Source organism: Esox lucius, chromosome 19 (genome assembly GCF_011004845.1).
Source record: "Esox lucius isolate fEsoLuc1 chromosome 19, fEsoLuc1.pri, whole genome shotgun sequence".
Taxonomy (NCBI): domain Eukaryota; kingdom Metazoa; phylum Chordata; class Actinopteri; order Esociformes; family Esocidae; genus Esox; species Esox lucius.
The window spans coordinates 4,274,230-4,290,793 of record NC_047587.1 but is presented as its reverse complement, the minus strand read 5'-3'; the positions used below and the strand labels follow the sequence as shown (position 1 = coordinate 4,290,793).

Below are 16,564 nucleotides of genomic sequence, written 5' to 3'. Positions count from 1 at the left end.
GCGTGATGTTAATGCGTGACAAAATGATCTATTGAGAGACGAAATTTTATAACGAGGATTTATGTACCAATCGGTCCCAATACTGGCATACTAACTTGTTAAACAGTACGTACTTCACCATCATCCGCCAAGTACGTATTTGTAGTATGTAGTATGCGATTTGAAATTCAACTTCGGAATGCCCATTACTAAATTCGGCAATGCAGTTTAACAGCAGTACTGTAAATTGACCAGTAGGGGGGACTAAAGTATCACCATCCACCAACTGGTTCTTGATCTGGGCGCTTGCGTCTGTGAAATTAATGTCTTTAAATTTGCTTACCGGACGTCACGTCTGATATTTATATTTGTCCAATGGACCGAAATTAATTTGGCACGAGCAGCAACAAACAAATATACTCGACACCGCTGAGTCAAACAGCGTCAAGACGTCTTGTTTACGTGGTGTCCACGAGAACTAAACCAGCAGAGAAGTTTATGGAGACTCTAGCTAATCTTCAAATAAGGTAGTGCCCAATTAGCCGATGCAATGCAAACTAAAAGGTTTTCATTGTAGAAAATATACATGAACACTCAGTCATCCTAAGCTTAGCTATTAATCATCAATAGTTAACATAGTATGGTAGCAAAAAACTAATATGAAAAGATAATCGTATTTAATTGTTGACATTCATAAAAATGGTGGTCAACAAAGTAAAAGATGAAGATAAAGACAAGTCCATTTACAAGATAACCAGTATAATGGTGTACTGTAAATATGGTTAAGAAACTAGTGTGATTACTTTCACTCATAAAACATGTATTGCTTGAGTCATGATGACCTTCGATAGTCGTTATCAAGAAGCTGGAGAATTTAGGAGAAAAGGAAAGGACAACCATCATTGGAATCGTATTACTCAAAATATACCCATTGTAACAGTAATACCATATGCACACTATAAAAACAATGAATGCTAAATACAAAAAAAAACAAAAGAAAAACATGCTTTTAGTACCATATATAGCAATCGCAATCCCAGGCTAATAGTTATTGTAAAATCATTGCATAGATTCTCAGGCTGGAAATGCAAAGAAAACATCCGCAGTAAAGCAGGGCATTTTTTGGCCCACCATGTCACCAGACTGGGATTAAACCTTCATTTTGCTAGTTTGAGACAAGGTCCACTGGATCTGCTGCTTTGAGAGAAGTTCTAAGAATCGTTGGATACCATGAAGGTGAGGAGAACAAAGAATCAAGCTTTTTTAAATGTTTGGTGTACTTCTAATTTCTGCACAAACAAACCTTAAAATCTATGCCGATGTGACATGATCAGCCAGAAACCCGGGGGGGTGCTGATTGGTACCCTATTAGCAGAAGGGGAAAAGACGTATTTCAAATAATTCTGCTTTGCGGGTAGGCTACTTCGTTCTGCACCCCGAATGTTCTACTATCTGAAGTGAGTAAGAGCATTTTTCCCCTCAGAAAGAGATAGAAGATCAGATACAGGAGGTCCAATCAATCCTCTTAAACACTATCAGGGAATTACTGATCTACAAATCACCCTGTATTCCAAATAACCACTCATTTTGTGATTGTGTGGCGATTGTGATGTGTCCAGACTTGCTGCCAGCTTAATTGTGTTCCTTTAATTCTCTGAATATCTTTAATCTCCTGCTGCATGGTGTGCTGTCATCTTCACGTCCTGCTGCGGTGGTGTGATGACATCCCTACTTCCTGCTGCGGTGTTGTGCGTCCATCTTTACTTCCTGCTGCGGTGGTGTGCTGCCATCTTTACTTCCTGCTGCGGTGGTGTGCTGCCATCTTTACTTCCTGCTGCGGTGGTGTGCTGCCATCTTTACTCCTGTCCTGCCATCTTTACTTCTTGCTGCGGTAGTGTGCGGCCACAACCAGATAGCTGTCTGGGCTGAGGTCCTTGATGTTGAGGGTGTTGGGGGACTTGGGAGACATGACAGAGGCCTTTCCCTCCACTCTGGAGATCTGAAGCATTCTACACGGGTCGTGTTTCAGCAGGTAGCTCTCGAAGGTCTCCCAGCCCCCACCCACACGAACCATGACATGCTTGTTGTGCAACATCTAGGTGGAGGAAGAGGTGGAGGAAGAAGATCATTTTCAAGAGGCGGCAAATGTCTAACAGAAAGATGTGTTCAATTTGTTTGTCATGATTTGGTTAACCAGGAAGGTATATGGAGTGGGTGGCATTTCATATGGAATTATTCTAGCAATTTTAAGGTTGACTTTTTTTTAGCACAACAAACTGGTTTCTTAATGTTAAGTTTTTGGGGATGTAAGCTGTGGAGAGCAGTCAGAAAAGGAAGGTATTTTTCCAAATATCTTATCCAACCATTTGGTTTTTAGGCTAGAAATGTTATTGATCAGTTTGAATCTTTAAAGCAGCCATTTAGGTGTTTTTACCTAAGTTGGCCTGTAAATAGTGCTTTTAAAAACGACAAACACCTATTGACTCCTGGCTGCTAGCGCTTATTACATCATCTGGGAGGGTACCATGGCAACAACCCCTAAACCACGCCAATATATAATGAAAAGGACTAGCTGCTATGTTTTGCACACACACATATATAGAAACTGACACATACACACACACAAACAAACAAACATCACAACAAGACAGCGATCAGAAATGCTTTCAATCCACGCATTAACGAGAGCCGTCGCACCACCAGAGTGTCTCTGATGGGACGTAGCGCCCAAATGCGAACCGCTGAACTCGTTGTGTGTGAAAAATGTCCACGCTGACCTCCATCTACACTCTGGCCTGCACGGGAGGACCGAGCTCGAGCGTGCGAACAAATGGTTGTACATTTACAGTCTTATGGGATCTCCGCCATACCGCCTTTCATCTCCTGAAGCTGACCGCTCTCCCTCCGGCCTTCCGGAAGCATAAAACAATCACATCAAACATTCATGAGGCTCTTAACAGAATCAATCAGCAGGCCACTGGCTGGGCAGTGGCTCCAATTATGACAGGACGGTCCCCGGGCTCCGTGGCTATGGCATATAATGGGCTTTCGGTACGGAGGGCTTTTCAATCACGAATACGGCTCCTTGATACAGCAGGACCCGAGCTGGATCTGTACCCAGGAGAGAGGGGGTAGCCCGGGGGTTGAACTGTTGGCCTGGTAGCCTCGTGTGAGCTCAGCGTACCAGACTGTTCAACCCCGCCCCTCGTGGAGGTACAGCACACTCATTTACTCGGTGGGCTGAGAAGGTCAGTCTCAGCTGACCGCTGCTGGAAGGACAAGGGAGACACACAGACACACCATTCAGGGCAGGAATGTTCCCCACTTAACAGACGTTCTTTCGCTAGCTTCTAGAACCACGCAGTCACATTCTAAAGCCACAACATCAGACTCCACCACCACAAAAGTCAAAAGTGGAAGTAGAATGTTTGGCCTGGTGGTCTTCTGATAAGCTGAGGGGAAGACGTGGTTACTGTGTGGTAACTGTTAGGGTTGGGTATAAAATCTAGTAAGGCTGTAAAACATAGCTGAAATAGGAGTGGTTTTATCTTAACAGAGGCATAAACAGCAAATGCTGCACATGGTGGCTCAATCAGGAACATAATATTGCTTGGTGAGACAGACTAAAGAAATCCCAAGTCTACACCTTCGGCGTCGCCCTGAAGGACATGATCCAGTTGCAACCCCAGGACCTGCTTAATTTCGTTTTCAGATTACTGTAGTCTGATCGGTAATTTATTCCCAAGCAAGGGATCAAAGTGTGCAAGACAAGCTATTTCTGACTTGTCAGCAGTGCACTTCATTGGCCGGGGGAGAGAGAGAGCCGGGGAGGGGGAGAGAGAGAAAGGGGAGAGACGGCAGGATGAAAAGGGGGAGGGTGAGACAGAGGGAGGTGCCACCCTGCCGGAATGTTAATGAAAGCTTTTTCCCAGTGGAGACGACGTGCTAGCCGAGAACCAGAGTTAGCCCTGCCTCTGTGACCTGCTGAAATTGTATCAGGCAGCTTGAAAAGAAGCAGACATTTCTGGACAAAGAATAATCAACACCCTCCTCTCTGGTTGCTCAGCAACTCTGGTTGAAAGAGATGGTTTCTATGGCCCAGAAGGCAGGGACAAAATGCTGATTCTTTTTGTTTTGTACGGTAAGAAACATGGTTGTCAGAAAGCTCACCTCATCCACCAACAACGTGGGAGACTCACTTGGGTGTGACGCGATGGTTCGTGCCAGAACACTCACCGTACATCGACCACAAGGACGAAAGGTGCGGAGTGATGTGCCGAGTAGGAATCCAGTGATTGGGCCAAGTTTGGAATTTAACCAGGACACCAGAATGTCATCATACCTCTCATCTTACAATGAGATTCCATGTTTTTAATGTTTTTTGAAAAAGAACATTAAAAGAGAAGAGAAAACGAGGATAGAAGGTGTGTTGGAATAGCAGTGGAACAGATTTTAACCATAATAGCTCCAGTACCAGAGCATCATAGCCCAATTGCCCAACCCTGCATAACTTCAGGGGCCAGTCACCCTGCATAACTTCAGGGGCCAGTCACCCTGCATAGCTTCAGGGGCCAGTCACCCTGCATAACTTCAGGGGCCAGTCACCCTGCGTGACTTCAGGGACCCAGTTACCTTGCGTAACTTCAAGGGTCAGTCACCCTGCATAACTTCAGGGGCCAGTCACCCTGTGTGACTTCAGGGGCCAGTCACCCTGCGTAACTTCAGGGGCCAGTCACCCTGCGTAGCTTCAGGGGCCAGTCACCCTGCATAGCTTCAGAAGCCAGTCACCCTGTGTAGCTTCAGGGGCCAGTCACCCTGCGTAACTTCAAGGACCAGTCACCCTGCGTAGCTTCAGGGGCCAGCCAGCGGTCTAGGCTTGTGGGACGCGGGTTGCTAAGTAGGTCTATCTCATATGTGATGGTCATTTCTAGAGAAACATCTTCTCATGCACTCTGTTTTGTGTGACTTACATTTTGTGAGCGATCATTGCACCGATAACGTGTTTACAGCGTTGTGTTGCCAATATCTGTCAGTAGAGAATCAAAAGGTTTCTGGACAATCATTTCATGTCTAGTCTAACTGCTTTTGCAAAAGTCAAATTACTTTCCCAAAGGGCTCAAGATCTATGTGGAGACGATATTTGCAACCCTATTTCTGTCCTGAGGCTCAGACTGTTCGCCACCACAAGAGGTCCTCCTAGAGTTTGTTTTCTGAACAACATCCTGTGTGCTCACTGCTTTCACAACATCCTCATTCTCTGGTTGAGGGTTGCCAGGTAACCAAAATCTCAAGGGTACCAATGTTATTACCACACAAATTTGTACTCGTCAATGGATTCATTTATTGTAAGGCAATTTTTGCAAGTTTTTGTTTTGTTTAAGGTACATAATTTATTAACAGAAATGATATGTAAATAGATAAGGCATTAAGAATAAACTTGTTAGGGCAATAGCAATTTGGCAAAAATAAATGCATCACTGTAAACCATCCTTGGTTTTTGAAAAAGTACTGGAAAATTCAAATGTACTTTTTATTATTCATCAAACCCATCTGGTGGATTTGGAGGGCTGTTTTTCACATTACCGGGGCTAAACCAGGACCACGGTAGCCCTGGCTGGCCCATAGAGGTAGAAAAGGGACTCCAGATGGATACAGCCCATTTTAGCATGGACAGACAGGGTGAGCCCTCTTTCTATCTTCGTGGGCTGTCCCCCTTGACCCCTTGACAAAGACAGACAGTTGGAAACCATCCCCAGAAAATAAATATCACAGCAAAAGAGGATCTGCTCCCAGCAGAGACAAGAGGCCTGTCATCCTACAGTCAGGTAGTCCAGACATCAACACACTGTAATACACACACTGTGTGTGAGGGTCAGTTCACACTGAGATGAGAAACCTCACTGTTGGTTAACAAAAAATCTCTTGGATCTATCCTGCCAAGAGTGAAAGGTCAGCAAACAACAAAGTGGTCCGAAGTGGGTTACCAAAATATAGACTCATCGAATTCAGAATTATGAAAGTGGGTTTGCTATGGACACAGAATAGGCTGAGTCATTCTGCAGGCATCTGTATTCATCAAAGGCTTAAGGTCACTAAGCACCCTGAGGAGCTAAAGAAAGTCAGAATGTCAATTGAGAAGTATCAAATTCAGACCCAGAAATCTCGAAATGAGGCAGAAACATCTATTGTCACTGATGACCTATGGCCACTTAGGAGCTAAGCAGGGTTGAGTTCAATTTCATTTCTATTCTGCTCTCTTCACTGCTTCCTTATTCAGAATGAATTGCAATAGACACCAAAACATGAAGGAAATTGTTCTCTGCTACATATATTTTGTGGCCTGCTAGCTGTGTGGATGGTGTCTGGCTGTGTGGATGGTGCCTGGCTGTGTGGATGGTGTCTGGCTGTATGAATGGTGTCTGGCTGTGTGGATGGTGTCTGGCTGTATGGATGGTAATTGGCTGTGTGGATGGTGTCTGGCTGTGTGGATGGTGTCTGGCTGTGTGGATGGTGTCTGGCTGTATGGATGGTGCCTGGCTGTGTGGATGGTGTCTGGCTGTGTGGATGGTGCTTGGCTGTGTGGATGGTGCCTGACTGTGTGGATGGTGCCTGGCTGTGTGGATGGTGCCTGGCTGTGTGGATGGTGTCTGGCTGTGTGGATGGTGCCTGGCTGTGTGGATGGTGCCTGGCTGTGTGGATGGTGCTTGGCTGTGTGGATGGTGCTTGGCTGTGTGGATGGTGCCTGGCTGTGTGGATGGTAATTGGCTGTGTGGATGGTGTCTGGCTGTGTGGATGGTAATTGGCTGTGTGGATGGTGCCTGGCTGTGTGGATGGTGCCTGGCTGTGTGGATGGTGCCTGGCTGTGTGGATGGTGCCTGGCTGTGTGGATGGTGTCTGGCTGTGTGGATGGTGTCTGGCTGTGTGGATGGTGTCTGGCTGTATGGATGGTGCCTGGCTGTGTGGATGGTGTCTGGCTGTGTGGATGGTGCTTGGCTGTGTGGATGGTGCTTGGCTGTGTGGATGGTGCCTGACTGTGTGGATGGTGCCTGGCTGTGTGGATGGTGTCTGGCTGTATGGATGGTGCCTGACTGTGTGGATGGTGCCTGGCTGTGTGGATGGTGTCTGGCTGTGTGGATGGTGCCTGGCTGTATGGATGGTAATTGGCTGTGTGGATGGTGCCTGGCTGTGTGGATGGTGTCTGGCTGTGTGGATGGTAATTGGCTGTGTGGATGGTGCCTGGCTGTGTGGATGGTGTCTGGCTGTGTGGATGGTGTCTGGCTGTATGGATGGTGCCTGGCTGTGTGGATGGTGTCTGGCTGTGTGGATGGTGCCTGGCTGTGTGGATGGTGCTTGGCTGTGTGGATGGTGTCTGGCTGTGTGGATGGTGTCTGGCTGTGTGGATGGTGCCTGGCTATGCGGATGGTGCCTGGCTGTGTGGATGGTGTCTGGCTATGCGGATGGTGCCTGGCTGTGTGGATGGTGTCTGGCTGTATGGATGGTAATTGGCTGTGTGGATGGTGCCTGGCTGTGTGGATGGTGTCTGGCTGTGTGGATGGTGCCTGGCTATGCGGATGGTGCCTGGCTGTGTGGATGGTGTCTGGCTGTATGGATGGTAATTGGCTGTGTGGATGGTGCCTGGCTGTGTGGATGGTGCCTACAGCTGAACTGTGTGCAACAAGTAAATAATGTAATCTGTCAGAGGTTGATCCCCTGGTCAGCTCTCATTTCACACAGTCTCAATAATTCCATTTTGAAACAAACAAAAATAAGGTCATTGTGTAAGACATCATAAGGTGTGTGTGAGTGTGTGAGTGTGTGTGTGTGTGTGTGTTGTACCCTGATAAATAACATCTTCTCTCCAACACGGTAACGGCCCTGTGACTGTCTCTCCACACAAAACTTGTTGGGGCACTTACAGGGAGGGTCCTCAGAGATGTGCTTCACCTGAAACACACACACGCGCACACACACACGCGCGCACACACACACGCATGCAAGCACGCACACACACACATGCACGCACGCACACACACACACACACATTCAATTAGATTAACAGGATGATGTATCTGTGTCTTAAATCTCCCCAAATAACTCAGAATAGAATCTCTCTGCAACTTTGCAACCTCACTCACAGCATCATCCAGCAGCTTCCCTGTGCTCTTTTTACCAGAAGACAGACATTTTGTAGTGGTGGTGGATGGGGATGTTGGAGATGTAGATGGAGAAGTTGGAGTTTGAGGGGTTGGAGAGGCCGATGGAGGGGGGGACGGAGAGTGGAATGGAGGGGGGGACGGAGAGTGGGATGGAGGGGGGGACGGAGGGGGAGATGTAGAGTGGGATGGAGGGGGGGACGGAGGGGGAGATGTAGAGTTGGATGGAGGGGGGGACGGAGGGGGAGATGTAGAGTTGGATGGAGGGGGGGACGGAGGGGGAGATGTAGAGTTGGATGGAGGGGGGGACGGAGGGGGAGATGTAGAGTTGGATGGAGGGGGGGACGGAGAGTGGGATGGAGGGGGGGTGGGAGTGGGGGGTGGAGGGGTGGAATGACAGTGAGATGGAGGGGGGGGTGGGGATGGAGAGACCGGGGAGGGTGGAGGTTCAGGTGTTCTTTCCTCCTGCTCGATCTCCTTCTCCAGCTTGATAAGCCCTGGGGGCTCCACATTGTGCCTGAAGACAGAGACAATAGCATCAAAGTTTACATAAAGGTCTGCACGGCTGTGGTCTAGGCTGGTCTACTGGTCTGCACGGCTGTGGTCTAGGCTGGTGTAGTGGTCTGCATGGTAGCAGTTAAAGCTGGTCTACTGGTCTGCATGGCAGTGATCTAGGCTGGTCTACTGGTCTGCACGGCTGTGGTCTAGGCTGGTGTAGTGGTCTGCATGGTAGCAGTTAAAGCTGGTCTAGTGGTCTGCATGGTAGTGGTCTAGGCTGGTCTAGTGGACTACCAGTCTAGTGGTCTGCATGGTAGCTGTCTAGGCTGGTCTACTGGTCTGCATGGCTGTGGTCTAGGCTGGTCTACTGGTCTGCATGGCAGTGATCTAGGCTGGTGTAGTGGTCTGCAGGGTAGCAGTTAAGGCTGGTCTAGTGGTCTACTGGTATAGTGGTCTGCATAGTAGCAGTTAAGGCTGGTCTAGTGATCTGCATGGTAGTGGTCTAGGCTGGTCTAGTGGTCTACCGGTCTAGTGGTCTACATGGTAGTGGTCTAGGCTGGTCTAGTGGTTTATTGTTCTGCATGGCAGTGGTCTAGTGGTCTGCATGGTAGTGGTCTAGGCTGGTCAAGTGGTCTGAATGGTAGTGGTCTAAGCTGGTCTAGTGGTCTGCATGGTAATGGTCTAGGCTGGTCTAGTTGTCTACACAGTAGTGGTTTAGGCTGGTCTAGTGGTCTATTGTTCTGCATGGCAGTGGTCTAGCGGTCTACTGATCTAGAGGTCTACAGGGTAGCAGTCTAGGCTGGTCCAGTGGTCTGCATGGTAGTGGTCTAGGCTGGTCTAGTGGTCAATTGTTCTGAATAGCTGTGGTCTACTGGTCTACATGGAAGCAGTCTAGGCTGGTCAAGTGGTCTGCATGGTATGGCTCTAGTATGGTCTATTGGTCTGCATGGTAGTGGTCTAGGCTGGTCTAGTGGTCTAGGCTGGTCTAGTAGTCTTCCGGTCTGCATGGTAAAGTTCTCGGCTGGTCTACTGGTCTGCATGGTAGTGGTCTAGGCGGGTTTAGTGGTCTACTGGTCTGCGTGGTAGTGGTCTAGACTGGTCTATTGGTCTGCATGGTAGTGGTCTAGGTGGGTTTACTGGTCTACTGGTCTAGTGGTCTGCAGGGTGGCAGTCTAGGCTGGTCTAGTGGTCTGCATTGTAAGGCTCTAGGCTGATCTAGTGGTCTGCATGGTAGCGGTCTAGGCTGATCTACTGGTCTGCATGGTAGCGGTCTAGGCTGATCTAGTGGTCTGCATGGTAGCGGTCTAGGCTGATCTAGTGGTCTGCATGGTAGCGGTCTAGGCTGATCTACTGGTCTGCATGGTAAGGTTCAAGGCTGGTATGGTAGCGGTAGCACAATCTTTAAAACTGGTTTGTTTGTTTCCACACATTCTCCATCTCTCTTCCCTCTCTCCGTCTCTCTCTCTCTCCGTCTCTCTTCCCTCTCTCCGTCTCTCTTCCCTCTCTTCATCTCTCTTCCCTCTCTCCGTCTCTCTTCCCTCTCTCCGTCTCTCTTCCCTCTCTCCCACTGTCTTATCCAATAACCTTACAATACGTCCGCCGCCACAATCTTTCAGAATGTTTATTTAAATATTTTGCTTGTGTACAGACTGAGAATAATTGCTTCTGAGAGGATGTAATCAAAGGATAATTCAACGTGGAGCCTACTCACAAATACACATGCATGCAAAATATATTGCACATACAAATTCAATTAGAACAGAAGGGTTTTAAAAGAAATAATTGAATAAAAAAGGGAAAGGGGGAAAATCCGTAACGCATTCTGCCTCACCGAGATGCTATCCTTCCCAGCTGCAGGAGACAGAGACAGACTTCCCTGGGCTGTTTGTGAAGAACTAAGGAAAGGAACAGACATGAAGCAGTCAGCGGTGATTGATTATTTTCACACTGAAACTGCGTTAAAGTGACATGGGAAAGTGGTACAACACTCCTACATACATGCCGGCGATGGTGCGGGGAAATGAGCAGCGTTGCCTGGGATAGGTGCTGACTGAGTTATTGATATCGGCGTGTTGGAAGCGTGAGTTGAAAATGACTGAATATGTTTAATTCTATTAGCAATTCTTAAAAAAAATGTGGACAGGAGTGTACCAGCCTCCACCCGCAATTCACGCAGGCCTAATGTGGTCTTAGTTAAATACATTTGAAGATGGAGCAGAAAACCTCACACACGTCGGAGTTTGAATGAGCTTTCCCTAAAACACAGTGGTGACGGTGGATGAGTAATGGGCGCGACGTGACACAGCACACCATGCATCATGACTGCTCCCCGAACCCATCGTCGTTACCTGTTGACGTGCTACTCCATCCGTTACAGGGCAAATGACAGGGAGAGAGAGGGAAGAGCACAGTTAGCCAGTGGCAGTAGCCCACACTTGCTGTAACATAGTGGTTGTGCCGACTGCATCGTCGCCTGGCTCCAACGACCCGCATTCTATCGGCAAGTTATCCGTCATCAGGAGAACGTTCCCCCGCGCCAGCTGGATCGGGTTGAAGCCAACCTACCCGGTGGGTCTCTGTAGTGCTCTACTTTCAACCAGGGCCCATGCGTCTCATGCCAAATACAGTGCACTACGTATAGAATAGGGTGCAGTTTGGGACACCTGACTACATGAGGTGAGCGCCGCGATAGCATGGGAGACGGCCACACAAAACCGAGTGAAACATGTACACAACGCTGGCCTACTTTCTCGACACAGCAAGTTGCCGTTATCTCCGCTTGCACTTAGCAGACCACGTGTCCTGGGACATTCTGGACGTTCCACGACTGTTTAAAAAAACTCACGGCATCTTCTAAACCAAGATGCCCAGCGGTTAGAGCACCAGGCTGGATCAAATCCCAGAGCCGACATTAAGAAAGGTCTCTCCCGTGCAAGACAGTCAACCCTAAATGCTCCAGGGTCGCCATAATTGTTTCTCCAAAGAGCTTCTCCAACGAGGTACTCCTGAGAGCTACTCCATAGAGCTACTCTAGGAAGTTACTCCAGCGAGAGCCACTCTGTAGGGCTTCTCTGTCCTTCTCAGTCCTTCTCAATAGAGATATTACAATGAGCAATTCCAGGGATCCTATTCCAGGAAGCCTACTCCAGATCCTACTCTCAACTAAACTGAAACCTGATCATGTGATCGGGTGTACTCTTTCTGCAGGTGCATTGTTTATTTTGTACCTGATGTGAAGTGTCTTTGGGTCCCAGAAAAGGGTTATATAAGTGGTATTATTATTATTTATGTATTATTATTATTATTGCTCCAGTTGCCAACCAGTGTAATCAGGTCACTCAGATTCGGTGATGGGAGAGATGCTTTTGTATGGCCCTCTTTGCCTCCTACAATCAGCTCACCAGTCATTGATGGTAGTCTGGGTCTATCAAAGTCGATCTGGATCTATTCGCCTCTCTAGAATGCTTTCAGCTTTAAGTAGTTCCAGACAAGACCATATTTAGTTGATTTTACGGTCACATCCTCAATCTTCAACTATCTTTCTGGTTAATTATTATTTGGCTATATTTATTCAAGCTGAGAAGTAATTTTTTTTCATTAAGTAAGTACATCTTGTTTGAACTAATGTATTTGTTTTTGTGAAATTTCGAATGATGTGGAGGTTTCCATCCCACAGACACAAACGTCAAACGTTAAATGTGATTGGGTGTACTCTATCCGTAGGTACATTTTGTCGTGTTGTGGTTTTAACTGATAAATAAGGAGCACCAATGCAAAGGGCCATGCAGTCGTACTCACCCAGTCCCTCAGACTCAAACAGGCAGGTCTCCCCAACCCCCACCCGACGACACCAGGTCAGGAAGTTCGCCGTGTTGTCCCTGGCGAAGAAGGACCCGGAAGGCGCGCTGGCACGACACGGGATCTTTCCGGAAGGTATGACCTATGGGGGGAGACATTGGAGGGAAAGATTACCTCAAGGGAATTGGGCGTCATTGACTTGAATGGAGACACTCGCTCTATTCCTTATATTTCAACCCTGGAAAATGAACATCAACTACAATGTCGGTTTTTCCTAGAGCATGTTTGCCAGTCAGACAGATCCAGTCAAATCAGCATGCTGTGATAACGCCACTGAGTAATCAACAAGAATGTTCTTGAATATGCTGAGTCATTAAAGCAGTCTCAACATGTGTACCAAATTTTCTCACACAACGACTATCCTTGTCTGATTTCTGTATGCATTAATGTTTCAGACCATGGCTATGTAAACTGTTTATTGACCAATAGCAGCCATTTTATTTTAGGTACCAATTTCAAAAATATTTTTGTTGAGCTGTAGACATGACAGCTGTTGGACATTTGTTGCTTGCGCCAGTAGCGTTTTAACCGTACACTCAGCATGCAAACAGTAACAGTACACTCAGCATGCAAACAGTAACAGTACACTCAGCATAATGCCGTTGCGTTGACCATATCCGCAGATGTTGAGATGGGCAACATTCAAGTCTTTGTCGTTGTAAGTACAGTAGCGGCACATGTGGCCATGGGTTTTGCTCCAGACTGTGGAGTGTGAAGATGAGCAACAAGATGCAACAGTTTTACATTGTTACATTGCTTTCTTATCCAGGGCAAATTCCTGGATACAGAGTGTATGTATGTCCACATTTCTCACACTGATCTACAAGGGACCATGGGGGACTGACTCTCAACTAACCCTGTACATCTACTCATATGTGTATCAGAGACTTTATTGCTCTCCCAGCAGCCTGGGTTTAAAAAGTTCCTGCTCCTCCTCCGCACAAGGCAATCAAATTCAAATATGAAATGCACAGGCGCATTCTGGAAAGGAAAATCCTAACCCAAATCCTGACCATAACCTTAAAATAGGCCGCCAATATTCAGTTTATATGCATATAAAATATAATCTTTCTATATAAGTCATTTAGCAGATACAAAGCAACTTAATTGAACAATTAGAGTTAACCCCTGTGTTTGGTGACAGATTTGTAGCCTAGTCAGGTCAGTAGTCAATCAAGCCACTAGGCTAACTTCTGTCTGACTGCTGTCCCTTGAGAACCAACAGTAAAAGCAGCTTAGCTTAAGTTAGTGTTGTGTATGTTATTTTAATTTGATTGGCCGGTGAGGAAGATTGGGAGGAGTTGCTTAAACATCATCCTGGGAAGAAGCTCCTCCTCCCAACCCCACTTCTATTTCCAGGCCAAATAATGTTTCTGTTCTGCATTAAATGCACAGTAAAGTATCCATTCTGTATGTTAAGATGAACACACTAAATGTTAGTCACTGTGGATAAAAGCATCTGCTACATACGTATAAAATGCAAATGTATATGCACGTCTGTATTCACAAGGTGTGAGAATGCAAAGGATACTGGGTAATGGCCTAATAAAGGACAAAGGGGTAAAGATTTTCAGACAGTGACCACATAACTACATGACGCAACAATCCAACTTCAGGCCCCAGAGGAGCTTCATTATTACCTTCAGAGAGAAAAAAAAAAACATTTCTTGTTAACTCAGTCTCAGATGGAATCCGGGTTCCCCAACCCCCAGTCTGCTGGGTTCCCCAACCCCCAGTCTGCTGGGTTCCGATTAGAACACTACAACCTACTACCCCCACTGACGCCTAACCGCAGATTTCTTCTCCATCTGTCGAGGAGCTCTGGTTTCAGCTCTGGATCAAGGAGCTTTTCCCTTTACAGATCAATACGCTAGATGGGTTGAGCCCGAGAAAGGGAGGGGTGGAGGGGCAGAGTGGTGGAGAGCTAGCATGCTACTCCACCAGGTCTGTTCTGGTGTGATTTGGGGATCAGATGACAGTGTAGGGTCAGCACAGGCCATAGCTTTCCCTCCAAAGCTGGGTTCAGAGACTATTTGACAATGTTTTCAATTAGTACATTTGTGCTTTACTGAGTTTTCCTGTTTTAATCAAACCAAGGGAAACCCTTTTGTTGCAATATACAGAATACGCAGCAGATTTTTATTAAATATACCGTGTGTTGTATAGAGAAAGCAGGGAGTTATATGAAATAAGCAGGGAGTTATATGGAATAATCAGGGAGTTATATGGAATAAGCAGGGAGTTAAATGGAATAAGCAGGGAGTTATATGGAATAAGCAGGGAGTTATATGGAATAAGCAGGGTGTCTTATGGAATAAGCAGGGAGTTATATGGAATAAGCAGAGAGTTATATGGAATAAGCAGGGAGGTATATGGAATAGGCAGGGAGTTATATGGAATAAGCAGGGAGTTATATGGAATAAGCAGGGAGTTATATGGAATAAGCAGGGTGTCTTATGGAATAAGCAGGGAGTTATATGGAATAAGCAGGGAGTTGTATGGAATAAGCAGGGAGGTATATGGAATAAGCAGGGAGTTATATGTAATAAGCAGGAAGTTATATGGAATAAGCAGTCCATAATACGGAATAAGCAGGGAGTAATATGGAATAAGCAGGGACGTTTCACATCACAATCATAGGTTGAATATCTGATAGTTGATACTCAGGTTGAATTCAGTTACCACCTGATTATAAAAGCAAGACTGGATAACTGTCCATTCCCTTTCTTGTTTAACATTTTATCTACAATGTCAAGTAAAGCTATTTGAATTATAAGACCATTCAGAAGTTATTCTGGCCATGACTCATGCTGTTTTCTTGCAGTACTCCTTTATCAGTACTTACTTTAGATAACGATGGAATACGCTTGTGAATACATTTAGAATACAGACCTATTTGGTGTTCAATATGTTAAACATTATCATTCTACTACATTATATGGAATTAGCAATGCATTATATAGAATAGGTAGGGCAGTATCTGGAATAAGCAGTTCATTATATAAAATAGGTAGGGCAGTATGTGGAATAAGCAGTTCATTATGTAGAATAGGTAGGGCAGTATGTGGAATAGGCTCTTCATTATATAGAATAAGTAGGGCAGTATGTGGAATAGGCACTTCATTATATAGAATAGGTAGGGCGGTATCTGGAATAAGCAGTTCATTATATAGAATAGGTAGGGCAGTATGTGGAATAAGCAGTTCATTATGTAGAATAGGTAGGGCGGTATCTGGAATAAGCAGTTCATTATATAGAATAGGTAGGGCAGTATGTGGAATAAGCAGTTCATTATGTAGAATAGGTAGGGCAGTATGTGGAATAGGCACTTCATTATATAGAATAGGTAGGGCGGTATGTGGAATAAGCAGTTCATTATATAGAATAGGTAGGGCGGTACCTGGAATAAGCAGTTCATTATATAGAATAGGTAGGGCAGTATGTGGAATAGGCTCTTCATTATATAGAATAGGTAGGGCAGTATGTGGAATAAGCAGTTCATAATGTAGAATAGGTAGGGCAGTATGTGGAATAGGCTCTTCATTATATAGAATAGGTAGGGCAGTATGTGGAATAGGCTCTTCATTATATATAATAGGTAGGGCGGTACCTTGAATAAGCAGTGCGGTATATTTGGAATAGGGGTCCATTTGTGATGCAGACAAAGAGAGGTGCAATGAGGTCATGGTGGAAAAATGTAGTCTTTTCTTTCTTTTGTGGGGATTTTTCTTTCTTTCCTTTTCCCTTTCTCTCCAGACTTTTCTAACTGGCTTCTCTCTGGAAGGGAGTCTCTGCTTGCTCTGCAATATCTTGCATTCTTTGGATAAAGGTTATGCCCACATATCTTTCAACTAGAAAACCACTAGGTTGGAATGAGTCCCTATGTGGACATCCAAGATCAACTGGTCGGTGAGGTTGTAAATTCGATCCTAGGCCAGGAAAAATCAACACACCTTTGATTGAGGGTCCAGCAATAGACTAGACTCCAGTCCAGGGGAATTAGACTAGACTCAAGTCCAGGGGAATTAGATATGGTGACCAAAAAATTCATAATCATTGCTTTAAGAGGTGTGCAC

General features: G+C 46.0%; 1 protein-coding gene across 1 annotated transcript in view; it reads right to left on the bottom strand.

The window, feature by feature from the left end:
- Nucleotides 1-646: 646 nt before the first annotated feature.
- The window catches only part of LOC105018192 (growth arrest-specific protein 2), a 40,365-nt gene continuing 24,447 nt past the window's right edge, over nt 647-16,564 (bottom strand). The window contains exons 4-9 of the mRNA XM_034288061.1: nt 12,429-12,570; nt 10,462-10,525; nt 8,467-8,649; nt 8,115-8,175; nt 7,816-7,923; nt 647-2,074 (exon numbers count right to left, since the gene is read on the bottom strand). Of these exons, the coding sequence (XP_034143952.1) occupies nt 1,856-2,074; nt 7,816-7,923; nt 8,115-8,175; nt 8,467-8,649; nt 10,462-10,525; nt 12,429-12,570 (777 nt within the window). The 3' untranslated portion in view covers nt 647-1,855. The remainder of the gene's footprint in view (nt 2,075-7,815; nt 7,924-8,114; nt 8,176-8,466; nt 8,650-10,461; nt 10,526-12,428; nt 12,571-16,564) is intronic.